The 23,195-nt window shown below is 50.3% G+C and overlaps 2 protein-coding genes across 3 annotated transcripts; one reads left to right on the top strand and one right to left on the bottom strand.

The window, feature by feature from the left end:
- Positions 1-820: 820 nt before the first annotated feature.
- Positions 821-21,313, bottom strand: LOC112895720 (putative receptor protein kinase ZmPK1). 2 transcript variants are annotated; one of them, XM_025963717.1, is made up of 2 exons: positions 18,727-21,313; positions 821-1,004 (listed from the first exon to the last, which is right to left on the bottom strand). In XM_025963717.1, the coding sequence occupies exons 1-2, from the start codon at positions 21,142-21,144 to the stop codon at positions 954-956; spliced, it is 2,469 nt and encodes an 822-aa protein (XP_025819502.1). In that variant the 5' UTR covers positions 21,145-21,313; the 3' UTR covers positions 821-953. The 2 variants fall into 2 exon arrangements, with proteins under 2 accessions (XP_025819502.1, XP_025819503.1); XM_025963718.1 differs by lacking the exon at positions 821-1,004 and adding an exon at positions 17,732-18,036.
- Positions 15,074-16,744, top strand: LOC112895721. The gene is made up of 3 exons (XM_025963719.1): positions 15,074-15,360; positions 15,642-15,756; positions 16,488-16,744. Exons 1-3 carry the CDS (start codon positions 15,079-15,081, stop codon positions 16,616-16,618), a joined length of 528 nt encoding a protein of 175 aa, XP_025819504.1. The 5' UTR covers positions 15,074-15,078; the 3' UTR covers positions 16,619-16,744.
- Positions 21,314-23,195: the final 1,882 nt, after the last annotated feature.

The raw sequence follows: 23,195 nt of genomic DNA, 5'->3' as shown, positions 1-23,195 counted from the left end.
CGATTTATGCTGAGGAGGAGCAGCTAGAAATCGTAGCTTCACCCAGCTTCTTCCGCAGACCTACATTTCGCCAAAACATAGTTTCAGCTTCATCAGAGAGCTGCTCCTTCAAGAGCCATTTTAGGACGAGCTGAAGCTATGTCAAACAGGGTTTTCCCAAACCGTATATGCAAATCAAAATCTGACTGCACCACTGTGTTATAAAATCTTCAAAATAAGATTTCACTTGAATACATTTGGATGTTTTTTTGGTGGAACATTCTTTTTAACATGGAATAAATTTTTTTAAGTTGTAACAATTGTTCCAACATAATGAAAAAAATATTCCGACTTCTGGAATATTGTTCCAACATAATAAAAAAATATTCCGCCTTCTGGAATATTATTCCAACATAATAAAAAATATTCTGTCTTCTGGAACAATTGTTCCAAATGAATGAATAAAGAAAAATGAAAAAAGAAACCACCAATAATGTTGCCTGCCTTCATGAGCCGTGAGCATGTGCAATTTGAGCTGATGGGGTGCTGATTTGGGCCGGCGGGGTGCTTCTGCGACGCGCGGGATTCTACCCGCGCGCGACCTCTTATTATTAGCGGTCTTTGCCGCTCAGCAATATTGTTTGACGGGTCTTTTTACGTCCCTAACTCTAACTTTAATGGGCTTATATGCCAGCCTGCTAGCTTCAGAGAGCCTAAGACATTTCTTATTGCAATTTTCGTGTGAGTATTAGCCAGTACAGAAAGTTCTGTTTGAGATTTGCATCTCGTTATTCCGATAAAATAGGCTCTGAAAAATTGCATCAGAAACACGCATAAAAAATTAATACGCTCTAAACATCATCAACCAATTGATTTTGCTAGTGTAACCCTGAAGAGATTTTGCAGGGACAGACCTTACAATTTCCAAAGTACTAAAACTACAATTCAATGACATCTTATCGGGAGCTCACGAGTCATGACCTGTACGCGGGGTGCTCGTCCTCATCGTCACACGCCGTGAGAACCTTGGCGATGTCGTCCATCGTCGGCCTGTCGTTGCTCCTCTCCTGCGTGCACGACAAGGAAATCCGCACCATTTCCAGGGCCTGCCGGGGATTGAACTGCCCCTGCAGCCTGCCGTCCACCAAGGGAACGACGTCCCCGGTATCCACCACCTGCCTCAGCGCCTGGGCGATCTGCGACATCTCCAGCCGCTCCCCGCCCGCCGTCGTCTGGTCCGAGATCCTGCTCCCGATCACGATCTCCAGCAGCACGATGCCGTAGCTGTACACGTCGACCTTGGCATCGACGGGCACGTTCCGAGCCCACTCCGGCGCCAGGTACCCCGTCGTCCCTCTCATGTGGGAGAGCTGGAAGCTGTCGCCGGCGCCGTCCCTCTTGGACAGCTTGGCGAGCCCGAAGTCGGCGATCTTGGCGTCGAACTCCCGGGTCAGCAGGATGTTCTCCGGCTTCACGTCGCAGTGGATGACCCACTCCAGGCACTCGTGGTGGAGGTAGGCGAGGCCCCTGGCCGTGCCCAGCGCGATACTATATCGCTCGTGCCATGGCAGGGCCGTCCGATCCATGTCGAACAGGTGCCTGTCCAGCGATTCGTTCTCCACGTACTCGTACACCAGCAGTTTGTGCTTGCCCTGGGAGCAGAACCCCCAGATCCTGACGAGGTTCATGTGGTTGATCCGCCCGATCACCGTCATCTCCGCCCAGAACTCCTCGTCGCCTCCCGCCACGTTGGTCAGCTTCTTCACGGCCACCACCTTCCCTCCGTCGAGCACGCCGCGGTACACGATGCCGGAGCCGCCGCGGCCGATCTCTTCCTTGAAGTTCCCCGTGGCGTCCTTGAGCTCCCGGTACGTGAACCTCCTGAACTGGCCCGTGACCATCCGGTAGCCTGCCTCCAGCGAGCTGGGAATGCTCTGCTTGCTGGAGAGGAACCAACACCCCGTCGCGATGAAGATCAGATCGAGAAGTCCCAGCACTCCGGCGAACGCAAACAAGTACGGCCACTCGGTGCCGTTTCCGGATCTCCCAAACGTGCCCGACTCTTGGACGATCACGGGAACGGTAGGATCGCAGGCTATGCCTGCGGTGCTCCGTGCGCTGACCGGAGGCGCCGAGGCGTTGAAATCTATTGGTACTTTGATGTAGATGTTCCCGGGGAACGCTGAGGACGTGAAGCCGTTGAACAGCACGCTTTTCGGGTAGCAGACGCCCTGGCCTTGAAACTTGTAGGAGAAGCCGATGCACAAGCACATCTCCGAGCAGATCTTCTTGCAGTACGCGAACGTGACGGATTGGTAGAACCACAGATCGTAGCCGTAGAAGTCAGTGTGCGCCATCTTGACGAACTTATACCGTGGCTGCTGCTCCGGCGACGCCTGCTGCAGGCTGCAGTTGGTGACGCTGAACATGGGCCTGCAACCCTTTCGCCAGTCCCGCGGGTCCACCATCTCGTACCCCGGCGCGCACGAGCATCTGAGTCTCGGCTGGTACTCGCAGGTCGCGTTCGGGCCGCACAGCCCGTGCACGGAGCACGGCTGCGCCAGCGCCGCCCATGTCACCGCCCAGCCCCCTGTCGACGCGTTCAGGCTGTAGATTCTCACGTTGCCGTCCTGCTCGATGGTGAGCCGTCTCTTGACGCCGGGGCCGAGGTCGGAGGCATTCACTCCCAGGTTGTCGCTCGACAGGAACGCGCCGTTGGCGTCGAGGACGCCGATCCTCGAGCTGTTGTATGGTGTCCGGCCGTTGTCGAACGGATTATTGCCCGGATTTGGCCAGTAGATGCTCGATATCTCGGGGCCGTCGTACAGGAGCCGCAGCACGTTGTCGTTGTCGTAGTAGAGGCTGAAGTAGCCCGCGACGAGCTTCATGTGCTTGGTGAGCGGCTGCGACGGGAGCAGCGTGTCCGTCGGCCAGTCGAAGCTCTGCCACACGGCGCGGCCGGCGGCGGACGGGTCAGAGATGATGAGGTTGCCGGTGTCGAGGAGGGAGATGGTCAGGGCGGCGCCGCCGCTGCCACTCGTCTTGCTCTCCCACACCGTGGTCCCGTTGGCGTCGTCGAGGGCCAGGCCCCCGTCGCGGCGGAACGAGATCCTAGAGCCCCGGCCGTTCACGGGGGCGCCCGGGTTCGCCGTCCAGACAGCGGTCTTCTCCGCGGCGGCGGTGTACCAGACGGAGAACGAGAAGGCGTTCTCGCCGGACTCATGGAAGCCGCAGGAGAAAGTGCCGTCGGGGGAAGTCAGGAACGGCCGCGCGCGGTCTTCCACGGACAGAGAGGAGCCGGTGCCTAGCGTGTGCTCTGCCGCTGGCGCCGACGCCGACGGGCGCGGCACGACGGCGAACAGCAAGATGAAGGCTAGTAGACAGGTCCCGTACCTTTCCATCTCTCCACGATGGTGTGCTTATGCACGAACGTTCGTGCATGGGGTTGTTACATGTATAGTATGCTTCAGCACTGCTCATGGTCCCTCTCCAGATCTAGCCCGCCGTCCACGGCCTGTGAACAACGCGTGGGGGCGTCCGTGGTCTCAGTCGATCTGGAAGGTCATTGCTGGTCTTCCCCATCGTATGCGGTACGCCGTATGGTTGCAGTTGCAGTAGACTACATCGATGATTCCGGGGAACTGAAACTTTGGTATCCGAACAAAATTGTGGTCCAGATTACCGTTTGATCAATGAAGTTTGGCATGCTCTTACCAAACTGTTCGATGCCCTTACAGATATGCGATGCCTCCATTTGTGTTAATTTCTAGTCCAGTTGATTATTGGCAACAAACTGAAAAATAGCATGTAGTGGTAGCTAGTCGTCAGAAAGTCGCATAAGCGCGTCATTTCTAGTCCACTTGATTGGCAACAAACTGAACAATAGCATGCATGGCAACGAAGATCGAGAGAGGCTGCTGAAGGTTGACGTCAATCCTTTTTGTAAGTATTAGTAAGGCCGTGATTTGGGACTTTTCTTGCTGGCCCTGCGGACCACCGGAAGAAACAAAGACCGAGACCAAGAAAGAGACGGGCGCGGGCCATGAGATCATTGAGAGAAGATAAGATAGCAATGGCAATGCAACAAGCTAGCAGCACGGTCAGCTAGCCACCCTTCTAGCTTGCTCCTCTTCTATATTCATTCTGATGTTACGTTCTCAAATAATCGAGCTGATCGATGAGTAGCCATCGCCTGCCAACCTGGACGACCCTCAACAAGGCGATCCGCCGTGACCTGCTTGTTCTGCTAAAAGTAGACCAAAGCATAGCAATTAGCAAGTCCTGTCCATCCGCAGGCGAGCTTTTTGGATCTGCGCCCGCATCGAGACGATGGTTTCGCAAATTTGCTAGTCCGCAACTTGCCTTTGCAAAAATACAGTTATAACAGCCATCCACACTACTTATTTGCCATCCAAAAAATTTTATCGCAGCAATTACTTTTGACTCCAATCTAATGTGCGGACACCCAGCTCCCATCGTCCGCCCCCCAGCTCCTGCCGCACGCCCCGCAGCCCGCCGTCGACCCTGCCGCCGTCCCTGAGATCCGCCATCGACCCTGCCACCGTCGGCTCTAGCTACTGCAGCTCTGGTAACTCCTGCTGCTGCTGCTGCGCCGGTGGTGGATTCGGCTGGCTCTGCAGCAGATGAATGGGTGGCCCTTGCTGCTGCTGCACCGGTGGTGGATCCGGTGGCCCCTGCTGCTGCTGCACCGGCGGATCCATGGAGACACACTCACAGAGCAGGAGAACGGGAGAGAAAGGAGAGGACTTTGGGGAGCAGGAGAACGGGAGAGAGAAGAGTGTCTTTCTCTGTTTTACTCTTCCAACAAGGTACTTCGGTCTTCTTACCTGCATAGATCGAGTTTCAACAGGATTAGTACCGTTCAAGTGTACCGAATGGCAAACGAGTAGAACGGATGGCTGTTATAACAGTATTTTTTGAAGGCAGATTGCGGACTAGCAAATTTGCGAAGCCATCATCTTGGTGCTGGCGCAGATCCAAAAAGCTCTCTGCAGGCACAAAGGGGAAGAATTCGTTCAAAGGTCACTCCACGCGTCCCGTGCTGATCCGTTGAACTTTGATTTGCTATCGGACTTTGATATCCAGCAAGGAAGACGAAGTACTGGCGAGCGACGAGCAGCCCATGGACCTCTTGCAATGCAACAGATCCGACACAGCTCGAAACCACCCAATATCATTGCAAATCTTACTATTACTTTTAAAAAAGTCTCTATGTGAAGCTACCTAGATAGACACTTAAAAAATACAAAAATCCTAAAAATTCTCAAAAATATATAAACATCCAGAAAATCCACGTCAATCCAACAACTCTAATTATAATAGCCATGAATCTATTATTTTCTCTAATAAATTATCCACCTCTACTATTATAAAAATATGCTAAAGAACCCCCTAAATATGTATATAAATTACCCACATCTACCATTATAAAAATAATATAAAGTAACCCCCTAATCTTCATGCAAATTACCCACATATGTCATTATAAAAATAATATCAAATAAACCCCTGAGTTTGTAAGTAATTTATCTCATTATGTTATTGTTAAAAGTTAAAGTAACTCCTAAATCTGAATCTAAAACAAAATCTTAAAGTGCACCAATATAAAATTCTAAATTACTATATGTATCATTATTAATATATTATTTATGTTATTACTTATATAAAAATACTACCCATAATATGTGTCATGTATGGGGAAGATATAAGAATACTAATTTTTATATTGTTCGCATAGCTTAAATAGATGATTCAATTAAATATATATCAAATACATATGGAGGTGTGATACAAAGTGAAAAATATTGTTACTAACTAAACATATTACAACTAGATAATGATGGGTATATATCTTTAGAGTTGTCCGCACCAAAATTTGGTAATTTTATAGCTAATGGAGTATATGGAAGGAAGCCGATGATTTAATATCAAGGAAGAACATGATCGGTCAAGAAAATTTTATTAGAAAGAACTCTACAAAAGAAAAATTAGAGTCCATATATCTTAATATTTCTTTTTTATTTAGATATTTTTTGTTAGGCAAGTTCTTGTACGGCTCAACCAGAAGTCATTAGTCCAGACTATAAATATGCACCATAAAATTATCTCTCGATCAATAAATCAATACAATTTTCTTCTTAGCTCAATGTCAAATCCTACGAGTAAGAGTAATGTAGCTACTCAGCATCTTCTTCGATGAAGAGGGTTGCATCGCCTCGACCTCCGGTTTGCTTACAAGCATCACCATCCTTAGGTGCTCTAGGCTTTAATTACTGGCGCATCGCTGTAATTTCATCTAGTTCATCTATGAGTTATCGATTCTTATCATATCTCGTAAGGCTGCATGTTCGATCTCTCGCTAGATTTGATAGGATGACAATTATCTTATTATCTTGGCCTTGTTTAGATCTATCGGCTTATATTTATTGAATCTGTTACTTAGCTGCTAGCAAAAAATTGATTTTATTAATGAAAGCATCAGATTAGTTCTCATTAGCCGATAGTTTCTTATCTTGACTTTTACTGAGCTGTTACCGAACTTTTATCTCGTCGCATTTAGATTCATCGGCTAGTGACTTTTAAGTCTACCGCCCTGCTGCCAGCGTTGTCTCAGTTAGGTCCGATCCGACTGGTGGTGACACTAGATTAATAATTGTCATGAGCTTATTAGTCCTATTTGTAACGATTTATTTGTTCGGCGATTGCTCAGTTTCTTAATTTAATTACCGGTCGATGGGCATCTAAATGTTTAATTATCGCATCGACCCTTGATCGTTGGCTCTGTGTACTTCAATTCTATCATTTAGCCGATAGATCTTCATATATAATACTTGTCCAAGTGTCGTATCGGCTAAGCATTGTGATTTATTAACCGGCCAATATGATGTCGTTATATACCTTGTCGTTACACATACCTTGTCAGTTGAATGGTCAAACTGACTGGCACGCCATGAACCTCAAGAAGCTAATGACATGTACTAGAGTTAAGCAGATCTCCTAAGCCAATGTGCTGCGCATGAGGAATCATCATCGGGTTAATTTTTTTGCGGCAACAGGAGCATAGTACGTTAGAATATTTAATAGATGAAAGAGAGAATGGGATAGATAATTATAATTATTAGCTATAAATTTTATTTTTATATTAATTCCAATTAGCCTGGTTGATAGGCTAGTAGTATGACAAATTTGTGTTGCTTTTCTGCACTTTGTATGAGCGCCACGGGAACGGGATCGTTAGGATTGGAAGCAAGGCCTGCGGTGCCCCGTGCATAAACCGAGGTTGCTGACGTGTCGAAACTGTAAGGAACTTTGAGGTGCATGCTCCCGGGGAAATCTGGAGATCTGTAGCCGTGGAAGAGCGTGCCTTTTGCGTAGCAGAAGCCTGTGCCCGTAAGCCGGTAAGAGAAGGCGGCGCACGAGCACATTTCCAGGCATAGTTTCTTGCAGTCCTCGAACGAAACAGAGCTGTTGTACGCCAAGTCGTATCCGTAGAAGTTGGTGTCTTGCAGCTCGACGAACTTAAACTTCTTCGGCGACGTAGCATGGATGCCGCAGCTGCTGGGGCTGGAGCTGAACATTGGCTTGCAGCCTTCGCTCCAGTCCCGCGGGTTGACCATCTCGTATCCCGGCAAGCACGAGCATCTGAGACTTGGTTGGTATTCGCAGATCGCGTTCTCGCCGCACAGCCCTTGCGTGGAGCACGGTTGCTGCAGTGCCGCCTACGAGACCGTCCAGCCTCCCGTTGACGTGTTCAGGCTGTAGATTCTCAAGTTGCCATCGTGATCGATGGTCAGCCGTCGCTTGATGCCGGGGCCCAGGTCGGAGGCTTCGACCACAAGGTTGTCGATGGACCGGAACACGCCGCGCCGGTGTCATCGAGGACACCGATCCTCGAGCTGTTGTAGCCTATCCGGTTGTTCTCGAACAGGCTATAATCCGGATTCGGCCAGTAGTTGCTCGATACCTCTGGGCCGTCGTAGAGGAGCCGCAGCACGTTGTCGTTGTCGTAGTGCAGGTTGAAGTAGCCCGCGACCAGCTTCTTGTCCTTGGTGAGCGGCTGCGACGGGACCAGCGTGTCCGTCGGCCAGTCAAAGCTCTGCCACACAACGCGGCCGCCGCCGGTAGACGACGACGGATCCAAGATCACGAGGTTGCCGGTGTCAAGGAGGGATATGGTCAGGGCGCCGCCACTGCCACTCATCTTGCTCTCCCACACCGTGGTCCCGTTGACGTTGTCGAGGGCTAGGTTCCCGTCGCCGCGGAACGAGATCCTAGAGCTCTGGCCACTCACCGGGACGCCGGGGTTCGCCGTCCAGACAGCGGTCTTCTCCGCGGCGCCGGTGTACCAGACGGAGAACGAGAAGGCGTTGTCGCCGGGCTCCTGGAAGCCGCAGAAGAAAGTTCCATCGGAGGAAGTCAGGAACGGCCGCCCGTGGTCTTCCACCGACAGAGAGGACCCGGCCCCTAGCATGAGCTGCGCCGACGCCGACGAGCACGGCACAACGGCGAGCAGCAAGATGAAGGCTAGACAGATTACGTATCTTGCCGTCTTTAATTTCCACGTTGTTGTGCTCACTAATGGGAGACTACAAAGCGGAGCGTGCTAGCTAGGTGATCTGCCCGTGCCCACACAGCACCAGAATGTTTGCCTGCGGCATTGGGTTATATACATGATGTATATGCACCAGCACCAGCCATGGGGTTACATATATGGTCAGCACTCTCGGTCCACCAGTACGAACGCATGCGTGCGTGCGAGCGAGGTCTTGGTCGTCGATCTCGAATGTCTTGTTGGTCTTCAGTCGCGTATGCCTGCGCGCTTTAGGTCTTCAATCGCGTATGCCTGCTCCGTTACATTATCTAAATAAGTGGACTAGAATATAAATTAAAATTTAGTTCTATCCTAATAAAAATTTGGTCCATTAATCCTTAAAATCCATATAATTTGGACTAAACCAACATGCGAACTGCGAAAAGACCAAACTACCTCTCACTATGCACACTCACTATGCGCATGTAGGCACAACTAAACTATAATCTAAGGGTAAAAAAGATATTTATATGGTAACAGATCATGGCTCCAGTGCTCTCTGCACAATTCAATTTAACTCTTATATACTTTTAGCTTAAAATTATATAAGATTAGAGTCTGACTGTTTTAGAGCCCGGTCCTAAGATTATCTAAACTAAAATTTAAAACCATTTACTCCCCTACTCATCTAAAGTTTAGTTCATAGATCTAAACAAACATGAACTAAATTTTAGTTACCTAATATTGTAATCACCTAAAATTTGATCCGGACTAAAGTTTAATTTTCGGTGATCCAAACAAGACCTAAGCCTTCTCTTGGTCCCTCTCTAGGTCTACCTTTCGATCGTTCGGTCATACCGTGGTACAGATTCTTTTTTTTTTTAAAAAAAAGACGAGCTAAGGTAGGCTCGAATGGAAATCGGCTCTTGTTGGATGAAACCAGAAGCTCGAAGTATTCGATTAGGCCAGCTAGGAGAATAGCAATTAGACATGGCATAAACAGTGATACAATTAATAATTGGACCTACAGAAAACCATGAAACACGCACACGGATTAAAAGAAATCGCTTCTGAACCGGTGGATGGCCATAAAAAAACGGCAAGTTGGTATGGAATTTTGAAATGTTTAAATATCACATTACTAGATTGATTTGGAGAATAATTTCTACTACCTTTGGCCTATATAAACCTAATCATATCATCTATATATGTTTGGATCTTGACTTCAAGGGATAATAAAAGTGGAAAGAAAGAGGGTAACCTTGATGGATGTAACTGCAGTTTGATGGGCCGTTTGACTTAGCCTGAATGATATTATTTTTGATAACGTGCACAAACAATCTTGTCTGCGGATCCTCTTTTAGAGCCACGGATTAGGCCTTGCTCGCAGTGGCGGACCCAGGAACTGGTCAAAACTAGGACCAAAATTATGGCAAAACTAGCTCGCGCCCGGCGGCACGCACGCGACGAAGCTGCCAACGGCGGGCGAGCCGATGAGGAGCAATTTCATGAGCGACGAGAGCTCCGCGCCTCCGGCGGCTGGCGGTCGGCTGAATCGGGCGCGCCGCGAACCAGCCGGGCAGGTGGTGACGGCGGCAGTGGCAACAGACAGGCAGACGCGCCGGCGCGGGCGCGACTCGCGACAGCCGCGTGCGCTACGAGCCTACGATGCTGCCATGCTGAACTGCTGCCTTTGCCTTCAAGGAACGGGCGTTGCATGCGCATGCCCAAGTCTATGGATTGGGCTGTTCATTTTAGGCCTAAATTAAAGGGAGGTATTGGGTGTTACTGGGTCATCACGGCCACGGACCAGGTGCCCCTAGGCGTAGGTTCGCCCATATTTGCTTGAGGATCGGGACACAACAAGAGCCTGTCGTGTTTTAGAGATCACGGCTATGCAAGATTTGGCAAAAAACGGGTGGCGATTCAGAGTCCGTTTGGTATGGCTCCAACTCTATTTTACTTCAAAACTCCAGCTGTAATTAGTTTTAGGTCAAGTTGGAGCTGGCTGGATGGGACGTTTGGCACGGGGAGTGCCCCCAACTCTAGAAAAAAGTTTTTGAGGGTGGATTGTCTTTTTTCTTCCTAACACATGGTCCCACATGTTATCCTCTCAAAGCAACCTGAACAGGAACATCCATGGCGCCCGGCGCGGTCCCCATGCTCCTCGCGGCGCATCCGCAGAACAGCTTCGCCCGAACAAGAGCACGTGCCCGTAGTAGGGGCTCCTCAGCCTGAGTTCATTCCACCGTCAAATTTGCCATCATCGAGCCAAAGCAATCCAATTTCTCGCACCACCGGCATCACAACAACCTCAGTGATCCATTTGAGCCCTTCCCGAGTTGAATCCATCACCCCACCACCGGAGCTATGAAATCGCGACTGCCTTCTTTCTCGGGCTGGCGTCCGGCGGTGATGAAGAAGTCGGCGTGGACCAAGGAGGAGGACGCCGCGCTGCGGGAGCAGGTGCGGGCGCCACTGTTTGCCTACATGTCCGTGTATACGCCGTGTAAACGATACACAGTAGCCAATCGTGTCCATTTAATCAGTCGTTTACCTCGTTTAATGATTGTTTAATCCATTTAAATCTACATTTAGTCCGAATAAATAGCTAAATGGTAGGTGACCGACTATTTAGCGTTTATCGTTCAGGCTAACATTGGCGGGCACACAGCCTGCAGAACCAAGCGTCCATCAGCGCCGCGCTGCCTAGGCTCAACCCCAAGAACCGTTGGAACTCCGTCCTCGGCTGCTTGCCGCAGCCCCAGCAGCAACAATGGGCGATCGCTGCCCCACTCCGCCGCTTCTCCGAAGGGACGCTCCCGCTGTTCCCTCTCGCGTGGGGGGATGTTAGGGCGTTCGGGTGCTGATCTCAGCGGCGCGTGCCTGAAGCTGTTCCCTTAGGCGTGGGGCGGCGGAGGGAGCTGCACCACGGCCGGGGAGGAGAGCCACGGGCGCCGGCGGCGGGAAGGGCGTGCGGTGGGGGAGGGAGGCGCAGTCGCGGTCGGGAGGGAGGGGGGCTCGGGACGGGAAGCAGGCGGCGGGGCTGCGGAAGGAAAAAGAAACGAATTATTTTCTGTGTAATAAGTGGCAATGGTGGGTAATTACCCCTCAACTCCACGTCTAGATCCATATTCGAGCTTTCTGAAGTTGCAAAAGAGGTGCTCCAAAACTCCAAATGTATTTGAACTACGTCTTCGGAGTTTTGGAGCTCCATGGATTTTTGGAGTTGGGGTGTTTGGCTACAAAATTATTTGGAGTTGGTGGAGTTCAGCTCCAGAATCCTACTAAACAGGCCCTTAGTAATAGACTTTGCTTTTAAGTTTTTTTATTTTTATTTTCATGCTTTTCTAAAAAAATTAATGGCTAGATATTTTGCATTGGATGCAGAGGCTATGATATGAACTATTTTATTATCTTTAAAAAAAATAAAAGTACACAAAGTAGCAGCTGTGGTTGCGAGGCGAATGCGGTACGCACACAAGCGATTTGGACCATCTTATATGCTTTGAGCAAATGCAATGTAGCATCTAAGTATATATTGATTATGCTGCAGTCTATAGCCGCCGATCTGGCTGACCAAAACTGAACCTTTGCCTGCGAGGATAGAGACCCCAACTATTCATGCACATGCAAATGCCACACATACATATTCAATGAATGGGTAAATATAATGATAGGAAAAGAGAAATAATCAAATCCATTTTAACCAATTTATACAAAAATATAATGCTAGATATACCACAAAAGATGGAATAGTGCAACCAAATAAAAATACAACATTCCTGGTCCTGCTTATCCATTTGGAATAACGAGAGGTGAAAAAATCATTCCAACAAAAACCAAACGAGTGCGCGGAAAATACTTCGTGCCCGCGTGGGCAGGTGCCCTCACCCGGCACCGTTAGGCTCCGTTAGCTATCTTTGCATCAGTGCACTCATGGTATTTTGTTGTCTTGCTTTTGTCCCGTTCTCACTTCTCCTGGTGCTATTCACCTACTGACGCCGTTAGCACCCCACCTTTAGGGCCTGTTAGATCGACGCAAAAAGGCAAAAAGATTTCGCGTTTAGGACCTTTTCGCGTTTAGGAATCTAAACGGGTCGGGACGTTTATTTTTGCGTTTGGGCATGGGGCCGCGTGCATTCTCTCCCGCAGCTCCCCTCGCCGCGCCCTGCGTCCATTTCCTCTCGGCCCGCTCCGCGAGTCCGAACCCTATCTCGCTCGCCCCGTCCCCCGCCGCCTGCTGCTCCCCCGCCGCCGCCGTGCCGTCCGCCCCGTCCCCCGCCGCCTGCTGCTCCCCCGCCGCCCTCCCCCGCCGCCTGCTGCTCCCCCGCCTGCTCCCCCGCCGCCCCTCCCCCGCCTGCTGCTCCCCCGCCGCCCCTCCCCCGCCGCCTGCTGCTCCCCAGCCGGCCCTCCCCCCGCCGCCCCTCCCCGCCGCCTGCTGCTCCCCCGCCGCCCCTCCCCCACCGCCTGCTGCTCCCCCGCTGCCCCTCCCCCGCCGCCTGCTGCTCCCCCGCCTGCTGCTCCCCGCCTGCTGCTCCCCCGCCGGCCCTCCCCCGCCGCCCCTCCCCCGCCGCCCATCCCCTGCCGCCTCTCCCCCGCCGCCTGCTGCTCCCCCGCCGGCCCTCCCCCGCCGCCCCTCCCCCGCCGCCGCCGCCGTGCCGTCCGGCCCTCCCCTGCCACGGCAGCCGAGCTCCAGCATCGCCGCGTGCCGGTCCCAACAGGGCCCTTCCCCCACCCCCCCTCCCCCGCCGTCGTGCCGTGGACGACTACCTGCGCACCTCTGCGGCCATGGACGACTACGACGCGGACGCCTACGATGCCGGCGGTTACGGCCTGGAGGACGACTGCAACGCCGGAGGCAACGGCAACGACGACCTTTTTGGCGGCGGCAGCGGAACCCGGGACTTCCTGTCCATGGGCCCGGGGTCGTCCTCCGACGGTGGGTACGGCGGCTTATCGGCCGGCGCCTACCCCCACAGCGGATCGAGCAGCCTACGGCCGAGCCGCCTCCACTTCGACGGCCTGGACCTCAACGCGGAGCACGGGTGGTCGGAGGTGCAAGACCTTCTCCGCGGCGACGAGGTCCAGGGAAGTGACCGTCCTTGTCCCATTCGTGTTCCTCCACGGGGCCAGAACCGAACCCTCAGCCTGCGCGGGCCACGCAGCGTCCGCGGAGAAGGCCGAGCCGGGGCCAGCGGTCGCCGCCGATCAGGCACCAGTGGCGCGACCGCACCTCCATATGCACAAGGCGGCGGGTCTGCACCCTTTGGCGCCGCAGACCTGCCTGCAGGGTGCCGCCCCCTCGACATGAAACGTCGGCATCCAACGAAGCAACCAGAGGCGGTGGCCGTCGCCGTCGTCGTGCCGTGCAGGTAAATTTACCTTTGTCATCACTAATTAGGTGCTGTTTTTACGAAATTGTGGTGCAACATTAGTCCGGACTGTTGATTGCCCTATGTAGGTTATGTTTATCATTGCATTTATCAGTGCAGTTACTAGTTTTTGTTGCGCCAATAGCGAGGGTTTGTTGAGTGCCCAATGCACGTTCTGTTTTGTACTGTTTGACTGATTGTGGAGCAACATTTGCGCGGGTTGTTAGTTGTCGAATATATGTAGGTTATGTTGTTCTCTGTTTTTACTAATTTTTGGTGCACCATTAGCGCGGGATGTTGGCAGCCCTTTGTAGGTTCTGTTTTACGCTGTTTTTCACTTAATTTCGGTACAGCACTTGCCCGGTTGGTTCACTGCCCTATGTAGGTTGTGTTTGAACCAATTTTGAGGGCACCAGTAGTCCGGTTTGTTGATTGCATTACCTTGTGCGACACTGCGTAAATTCCATGCTAATAATCGCTTTGTTTAGGCCGACACCAACAGGGCTGCGTGGAGTCCAGAACATACCCAAGCCTTTTGCCGTATTTACTGCAGCCAAATCGATAACGGAAACTGCGTGAGGGGTGTGATGAACAAGCATGGGTGGAAAGAGATCCAGTCTAGATTCTATGCCGCCACTGGGTTTTGGCATGACAGACCGCAGTTTGGGAACAGATATAGGCAGCTCAGGGGTTTGTGGCAGTTCATACAACAACTGCGCACTGATTCAGGGCTTGGCCGCCGACCGGATGGATCTGTTGTTGCCACGGAGGCTTGGTGGAGAGCGAACACAATGGTACTTCTCCTATGCATTCTATTACTTCAAGTTTCTTATACTGCAAGAATGCACACACTGATTTGACACTAATGATTCATATTGCACAAAGCAGGGCCATCCTGAGTGGAAAAAACTGCAGTCCGGTTGGCCTATTTACCTTGACGAGTTGGACCGCATGTTCATGGGTGTTGCCGTTGATGGGTCGAGTTCATATGTGCCTGGAGATGAGGATCCTGTGGACGTCACCCCAAATGATGAAGAGGAAGATTCAGAGGATGATCATGGCCTCCAGACCCCGCAGAGCACAGGAAGCAAGAGGACACGATACAGCTCGCAAAGCCTACGCAGTACTGCTACGAGCCCCAACAAGAAGACGAAGAGCCCGGCAGTCCGAGCCATGGTGTCCCAAATGCAGCTGCACAACGAGATACAAACCCAAAGGAATGCAGCCATGGAAGGTTTCATGACGAAGAGGCTGCAGGTGAAGCAGGCCGAGGAAGCAAAGATGGAGAAACAGTTTGACACCATAATGGAAGCGGCAAGGGACTGTGGTGTCACCGAGGACAATGCGCAGCTGTGGATTGGTGTGCTCAAGATTGCTCAGGACAAGGGTGCATCTTACTTTTTCCTGCGCTCCCTTCCGCATGGAAGGAAGGCTCTTATTGAGCACTACGCTAGGGTCGTCGACTAGACCCTTCTATCTTTGCATTGTCTTTTGAACTTTGTGGTGTCTGTGCGTGGATTTGAACTATTAATTTCCATGAATGCTGTGTGTTCGGAGATATTTATGTGGATGCTGTTTATGTGGTCGGTTTTTATGTGGATGCTGAGTATGTCGATGGTCTTAGGTCGATGGTACTTATGTGCACGATGTGTTCGTAGTCCTACCTTTGCTGAGCTGCATGTGTTCATTATTTGTACCTTGAAGACTGATTGCTTGCAAATCTTTTGTTGTTGCAGGAAGGGGTTCATTGCTCAGAAGAGGGAAACGAAGATGCAGATTTAGATGAGGAGTTTGAAAACTTCATGATAACACAATTCATGGATGATTCTGCAGACATTGGTTTCATTTACGGTACGTTTCAGCTAGCTACGCATGTTGACACCTACTGCTGTAGAAATATATATAGGACAGTACCAGTAGGCTTCAGTGGTCTGGAATGGGTAGAGAGGGTCCTTTTGAATAGACAGAAATGCTACAACATGTTTAGAATACCCCCAAATATTTTCCATCGGCACGAACTTTTGCTAGAAAAATATGATTTGACATCTAGTGCAAAGTCAACCTCCATAGAGGCTTTAGGCATGTTTCTGTGGATGGTTGGAGCTCCGCAGTCAGTAAGGCAAGCCGAGGACAGATTTGAAAGATCCATGGGGACGGTTCACAGCATGTTTTACAAGGTTTTTTAAAGTCTTTACTCAAACTTGCTGCTGACATCATTAAACCCAGAGACCCAGAGTTCAGAACTAGGCACCCCAGATTGATACACCATAGGTTTGATCCATTCTTCAAGGATTGTATTGGAGCAATAGATGGAACTCACATTCCTGTCGTGGTGCCCCAACAGCTTTTGGTCCAGTACATGTGTCGTAAGAGCATCACAACACAAAATGTGATGGCAGTCTGTGACTTTGACATGATGTTTACATTTGTTCTCGCGGGTTGGCCTGGATCGGTACATGATATGAGGGTTTTTGATGATGCAATGAATAAGTACAACAATGCATTTCCCCATCCCCCTCCAGGTACACTTTTAACATGAAGCTCCATTTGCAATTCTAACGGTAATTTCTTGACGCTTACAGGTGTTTGGTGCTGCAGGCAAATACTATCTGGTGGACTCGGGGTACCCGAACCGACCGGGTTACTTGGCTCCTTACAAGGGCAGCAAGTACCATCTCCAAGAGTTTCAAAACGCCAACGAACCTCAAGGTAAAGAGGAGATGTTCAACTACGCACATTCGTCCCTTAGAAATGTCGTAGAAAGATCATTTGGAGTTTTAAAGCACAAGTGGCGAATGCTCACCAAAATACCCTGTTATCCAACACAAACACAAACACATATTATTGTTGCGTGCATGGCTCTGCATAATTTCATCAGGCAGAGTGGGTTTAGGGATAAAGACTTTAGGCGCTGTGATATTGATGATAACTATGTGCCTGATGAAGCCTATGAAGATCAGCCAAAATGCGAGCCTGCGCCCAGTTATTTGGAATGTCCACACATGAATGGCTTTCGTGATACAATTGCGCTCCATATGTTGCATCGAGGTTCAGCTGTGATTATGTAACGAGACTTTTACTTTTTATTGTAATTTGTGAGGACGTGTACTACTGCAGCTTTTTAATTTCGAGTTGTGGTTGCCTTGAAATACTGTTGTTGTGTCAACTTGTGTGCTCAAGGACACTTTCCTTCATCAGTGTGTGCACACAAGTACTTTCCTTCAAACGTTGCTGTTCATCTATGCACAAGAATGCAAAATGAGCCATCCAACTAAACAGCTGTAAACGCAAAAAAGCTGTAAACGCAAAAAAGCTGTAAACGCAAAAACCTGGCTATCTAAACACCTGTAAATGCAAAAAGGTGTAAAGTTTTACACATGCAATTTTGCATTTACACTTTTTTCCTTTACACCGGAACTAAACAGGCCCTTAATCTACATCGACCAAAATGCATCCAACGGTCAATATTCAGGTGGGCACATGCCCATGTTATATATACTCATATATATACTCTCGTTGCCTGCATCTTCATGCCATATATGTTCCTTTCCACGTCATCTGTCACCTCACAACTCGCAAGCCACCGCTACGGTGAGTACTAAGGTTTGCCGATGATAAGTATTGAGCCTCATCAAATTAAAGCGATGTCGGTGGATAATATACTCTTCGGAGCGAAGTATCAAGACAAGGCAAAACCATATGAACTTAGAATGCCAAAGCCTCTTGAATTAATCGCACTTCGGATCAGCCATCCCATCAGTCACATGGTATTTATAGGATCATCCAACTACTCAACACCGAAGATTACAACTTTTTATCCCTTCAACTGCTATATTCTACGAATATTCCAAGGGTACATATTTATTTCCTCCTGACCTATCCTCTTTTACTATTTTACAGCTCATATGCCTATATTCTTCCGAAGTTAATTACACGTTGAAGGTTCAAGTCCGCGAGTCTTCGGTGAACCATCGCTCAACTTCATCACGTTCGCCTCTTTGCGCCTTCCTCTTCGGTCGCTTCCTTCAGTGACACCCTTCAGCAACAACGCGGGCACTTTGCTTGATCGGATACTCATCTTTAGGTTTCCCTTCGACGCTGGACCTTCAGTTTTAGACCTCCGGCTGGGATCTGAAAGTGGCATCCCCAACACCAAGCGACTGTGTTGTTGTCACATTAATTAACTTGGAGGAGAGTGCTACTCTAACTTTCATAAGCACTCTAAAAGAGGTCACATTCGAACTATCGAAAAAGTTTGATTTTCAACCTTTAACTTCAAAACCGGATAATAAAGTCCATCCAAGAAAACCGGCAAATTTGACCTTTTGGCTAGATTTGAAGGTGGTTTACCATCTTATGAAAATTAATAATGACATAATTGAATAATTTATATGCAAATTTAGAGGGTTATTTTCATTATTTTATAATAGTATAGGTGGCTAATTTACATAAAGATTAGGAGGTTACTTTAGATTATTTTTATAATGATAGAGGTGGGTAATTTAGATACATATTTAGAGATTATTTTATTCTACTTTCATAATAACAGAGGTGACTAATTTATTAAAAAAGATAACAGATCCAATAATTATTATGATTAGAGTTGTCGGATTGATGGCAGAATATTTTTATTTTTTAAAAAAATTTCTAGAATTTCTCGAGTGTTCATGTAGGATTTTACGTGGCTTTACATGGAGGCTTCAAAAGAAAGGTCGAGTAGTAAGATTTTGGTGGACACTTGTTGTATCATGCGGTCACAACACAACTCGATCACGACCGGTACGCGGGGTGCTCGTCCTCATCGTCACACGCCGTGAGAACCTTGGCGATGTCGTCCATCGTCGGCCTGGCGTTGCTCCTCTCCTGCATGCACGACAAGGAAATCCGCACCATTTCCAGGGCCTGCCGGGGATTGAACTGCCCCTGCAGCCTGCCGTCCACCAAGGGCACGACGTCCCCGGTATCCACCACCTGCCTCAGCGCCTGGGCGATCTGCGACATCTCCAGCCGCTCCCCGCCCGCCGTCGTCTGGTCCGAGATCCTTCTCCCGATCACGATCTCCAGCAGCACGATGCCGTAGCTGTACACGTCGACCTTGGCATCGACGGGCACGTTCCGAGCCCACTCCGGCGCCATGTACCCCGTCGTCCCTCTCATGTGGGAGAGCTGGAAGCTGTCGCCGGCACCGTCCCTCTTGGACAGCTTGGCGAGCCCGAAGTCGGCGATCTTGGCGTCGAACTCCCGGGTCAGCAGGATGTTCTCCGGCTTCACGTCGCAGTGGATGACCCACTCCAGGCACTCGTGGTGGAGGTAGGCGAGGCCCCTGGCCGTGCCCAGCGCGATCCTATATCGCTCGCGCCATGGCAGGGCCGTCCGATCCATGTCGAACAGATGCCTGTCCAGCGATTCGTTCTCCACGTACTCGTACACCAGCAGTTTGTGCTTGCCCTGGGAGCAGAACCCCCAGATCCTGACGAGGTTCATGTGGTTGATCCGCCCGATCACCGTCATCTCCGCCCAGAACTCCTCGTCGCCTCCCGCCACGTTGGTCAGCTTCTTCACGGCCACCACCTTCCCTCCGTCGAGCACGCCGCGGTACACGACGCCGGAGCCGCCGCGACCGATCTCTTCCTTGAAGTTCCCCGTGGCGTCCTTGAGCTCCCGGTACGTGAACCTCCTGAACTGGCCCGTGACCATCCGGTAGCCTGCCTCCAGCGAGCTGGGAATGCTCTGCTTGCTGGAGAGGAACCACCAGCTTGTTGCGATGAAGATGACATCAACAACCCCCAGCACCGTGGCAAACGCAAATAGGTACGACCATTTCGCGTTGTTCCTGGGTCTCCGGAACGTGTCTGGATATCCCTGGATGATCTCGGGACCGTCCGGATTGCAGGCAAGGCCTTGGGAGCTATGTGCAGCGACCGGCTGCGCCGAGGCGTCGAAATCGATAGGCAGCTTGATGTAGATGCTCCCGGGGAAGTTTGGAGATGTGTAGCCGTTGAAGAGCGTGCCTTTTGGGTAGCAGACGCCTGTGCCTGTAAGCCGGTAGGAGAAGGCGGAGCAGGAGCACATCTCCAAGCATAGCTTCTTGCAGTGCTCGAACGTTACAGAGCTGTTGTACCCCAGGTCGTAGCCGTAGAAGTCGGTCTGCGCCACCTTGACGAACTTGAACCGCCCTTCCGGCGGCGCCTGGCCCTGGCTGCAGTTGGTGACGCTGAACATGGGCCTGCAACCTCTCCTCCAGTCCTTCCGGTCGACCATCTCGTAACCGGGAAGGCACGAGCACCTGAGGCCCGGCTGGTACTCGCAGATCGCGTTCTGGCCGCACGCGCCGTGCACGGAGCACGGCTGCGCCATCGCCGCCCATGTCACCGTCCAGCCCCCGGTCGTCGCGTTCAGGCTGTGGATTCTCACGTTGCCATCCTGCTCGATGGTCAGCCGTCTCTTGACGCCGGGGCCGAGGTCGGAGGCACGGGCTGCCAGGTTGTCGCTGGACAGGAACACGCCGTCGTCGTCGAGGACGCCGATCCTCGAGCTGTTGTACGATGTCCGGCCGTTACCGAACACGTTGTAATCCGGAGACGGCCAGTAGATGCTCGACGTGTCGGGGCCGTCGTAGCGGAGCCGGAGCACGTTGTCGTTGTCGTAGTAGAGGCTGAAGTACCCCGAAACCAGCGTTGTCTCCTTGGTCAGCGGCTGCGACGGGACCAGCGTGTCCGTCGGCCAGTCGAAGCTCTGCCACACGGCGGTGCCCGACGGGTCCGAGATGACGAGGTTTCCGGAGTCGAGGAGGGAGACGGTGAGGCCCTCGCCGCTCGTCTTGCTCTCCCACACCGCGGTCCCGTTGGCGTCGGTGAGAGCCAGGCCGCCGTCACGGCGGAACGTGATCCTGGACCTCCTGCCGTTGACGGGCGCGCCGGGGTTCGCCGTCCAGACGGCGGTCTTGTCCGCCGCGCCGGTGTACCAGACGGAGAAGGAGAAGGCGTTCTCGCCGGCCTCCAGGAAGCCGCAGGAGAAGGTGGCGTCGGGGGACACGAGGAAGGGCCGCGCGTGGTCTTCCACGGAGAGCGCGGAGCTGGCGCCCAGCTGCGACGGCCCCGACGCCGCCGAGCACAGCAAGAGAGGGTGAAGACAAATCATTAGGAAGGCCAGGCAAGTGGATTTTCCCAACATTTTGCACTGCTGTTTTGGCATGGAAACTTCGAATACTCGTAGGTTGTTAGCCAGGTGAGTGGCCATCGATTTGGGGGTGTTCGGTCGACAAGTTGAAGGATGCTTGCTACTTATGAAGGATGGATCATCTTTAAAAGAAGCTTACGAGGGATTGTACTTCCTAGTGACCTAAAGCTTGGAACTGCTATATCTGTTCTTAATTAAACTCCTTTATAAAGTCACTGTGGTCTGTGGAGACTCTCCACACATAATCATAACTACCAGCAAGTGACTTCATATATATACTGAAGTGCTAGCCTCCTCTAGGTCTAGCTCTTGGTCCGGTCGTCCAGTCAAGCATTCTTGTAGGGACGCATGCGTACGTGTGAGCCCACGATAGTGCGTGGTTGCCCATGCTGGTCTTCCATCACTTGGCTGTAGTGCAATATGGTTGCCGCAGGTTGCCTTCATACCAGGGAATTTTTGCGTGACTGATCGACCTGGGCTTTTTTTTTGTCCGTGCGCGATGACGTACGAGTGAAAGCATGCTAGTATAATTAGATAGACGACGATCTAGCCTGGCCTGCAGGGCACACTCGCCAAAACATTTGGTGCCCTTGATGGTCCATTGATGAATTGGATGGTGTGCGAGTGCGATCTACAGCTAGCTAGTCTTACATACTACTCCATCCGTCCTAATATAAGTCATTTTATTTATCCTATGTTAAAATAGTCTAAATTTCATCAAATTTATAAAATAATAATAATAACATCTAACACATCAAATAAGTAAATTAAAAGATATAATTCATAATGGATCTAATTATTCTCATTTGACATTCAAAATATTATTAATTTTTCTATAAATTTAATTACTCTAATTTGACTTATGTCAAACTAAAATGCCTTACATTTCAGAACGGAGAGAATAGTTAGGGCTGAATGACAGTTCTTTGATAAATAGTGCGTGACCTCGTTCTGCAACTACCGGTGGACCGGAGCTGATGTTGATCGATGAATAAAGCTCGATTGATCGTCTTCTAGACTAGAACGAGGATCCCGTTGCACACACGACCAGAACCCCAAAAGGCCAGAGCCAAAGCTGGTTTGGCGAAAGGAAACGGCCTCGAAATGTTCGATTAGCTAGGCCGCCGGCTAGGCGGCTAGCACGCACTTTGACACGGGACCGCACATGGAGTAACCAAGGAACCATATGGAAAACGCACGCAGAGATCAAAACATTGTATAATCTCTCCCATAGAGGTAGGTAGTAGCACTGCAAGTAGCAAGTGTCGTAGTGCGTTAGCTTTCAGTTTTTTACTACTACGTCCAATGCAACCGTCGTCCATCAAACCCGCAACTGGTCGCGAGGCGAATGCGTGCACGGTACGCGCACACGGGGGTTTGGATGACATGATGACCATATGCAGGTTAACGAATCCATCTTTTATATGCTTAGAGCAAGTGCGTTGTATCACTAACTATACTTGTCATGAAGTGGTAACCCGGCCATTTGTCAATTGTCATGTCCGGAAGGACACATCTAGTCCCTGCTAAACATAGTCCACTTGGTCGATTGATTGGTCCATTTTGTTTGAACCGGGTATTGTATGCATGAGCATGGCAACAAAGAGGTTGCTGAATGTTGACGTCGTTCTTTTCTTCCAGAAGCAAGGCCGTGTCTTTTTGTGTTTCTTTATTGACCCAATGGAACAGGAGATATTGTTCAACCATGTATATCTCCGAGACCAATAAATTAAGAATATGCATGTGATTTAGGGATGCAAGTCATAGATAAATTAATGAAATGAATCAGAATGCATGGTATTCTACGTAACTAATTTGGTGGAGAAGTAAATTAGAGTGGCGTACCATTATAATTAATCAGCTGATCAAAAAATATCAGTGGGTACCCACTTACATCCCTATTGTGATTCCTCTCATGATCATAAAAACTGGTTTTGTTCAAGAGAGCTTATCGTCCCAAAATAGCTCCAGCTTCTATAAAATACTTTTCACTATAACAAAATCGCTCTTGAAACATAATAGAAACTGGTGAAACCATTTTCTTTTTTTTTCTGTGGGTTTCACCGGGTCCTGTAAGAGCGGGAGAAGCCAGTACTCTCCTATATCATTCA

The sequence above is a fragment of the Panicum hallii genome, chromosome 5 (assembly GCF_002211085.1).
Source record: "Panicum hallii strain FIL2 chromosome 5, PHallii_v3.1, whole genome shotgun sequence".
Lineage (NCBI taxonomy): Eukaryota > Viridiplantae > Streptophyta > Magnoliopsida > Poales > Poaceae > Panicum > Panicum hallii.
Note: the sequence above shows the minus strand (reverse complement) of the source record. Positions and strands in the feature narration are given on the sequence as shown.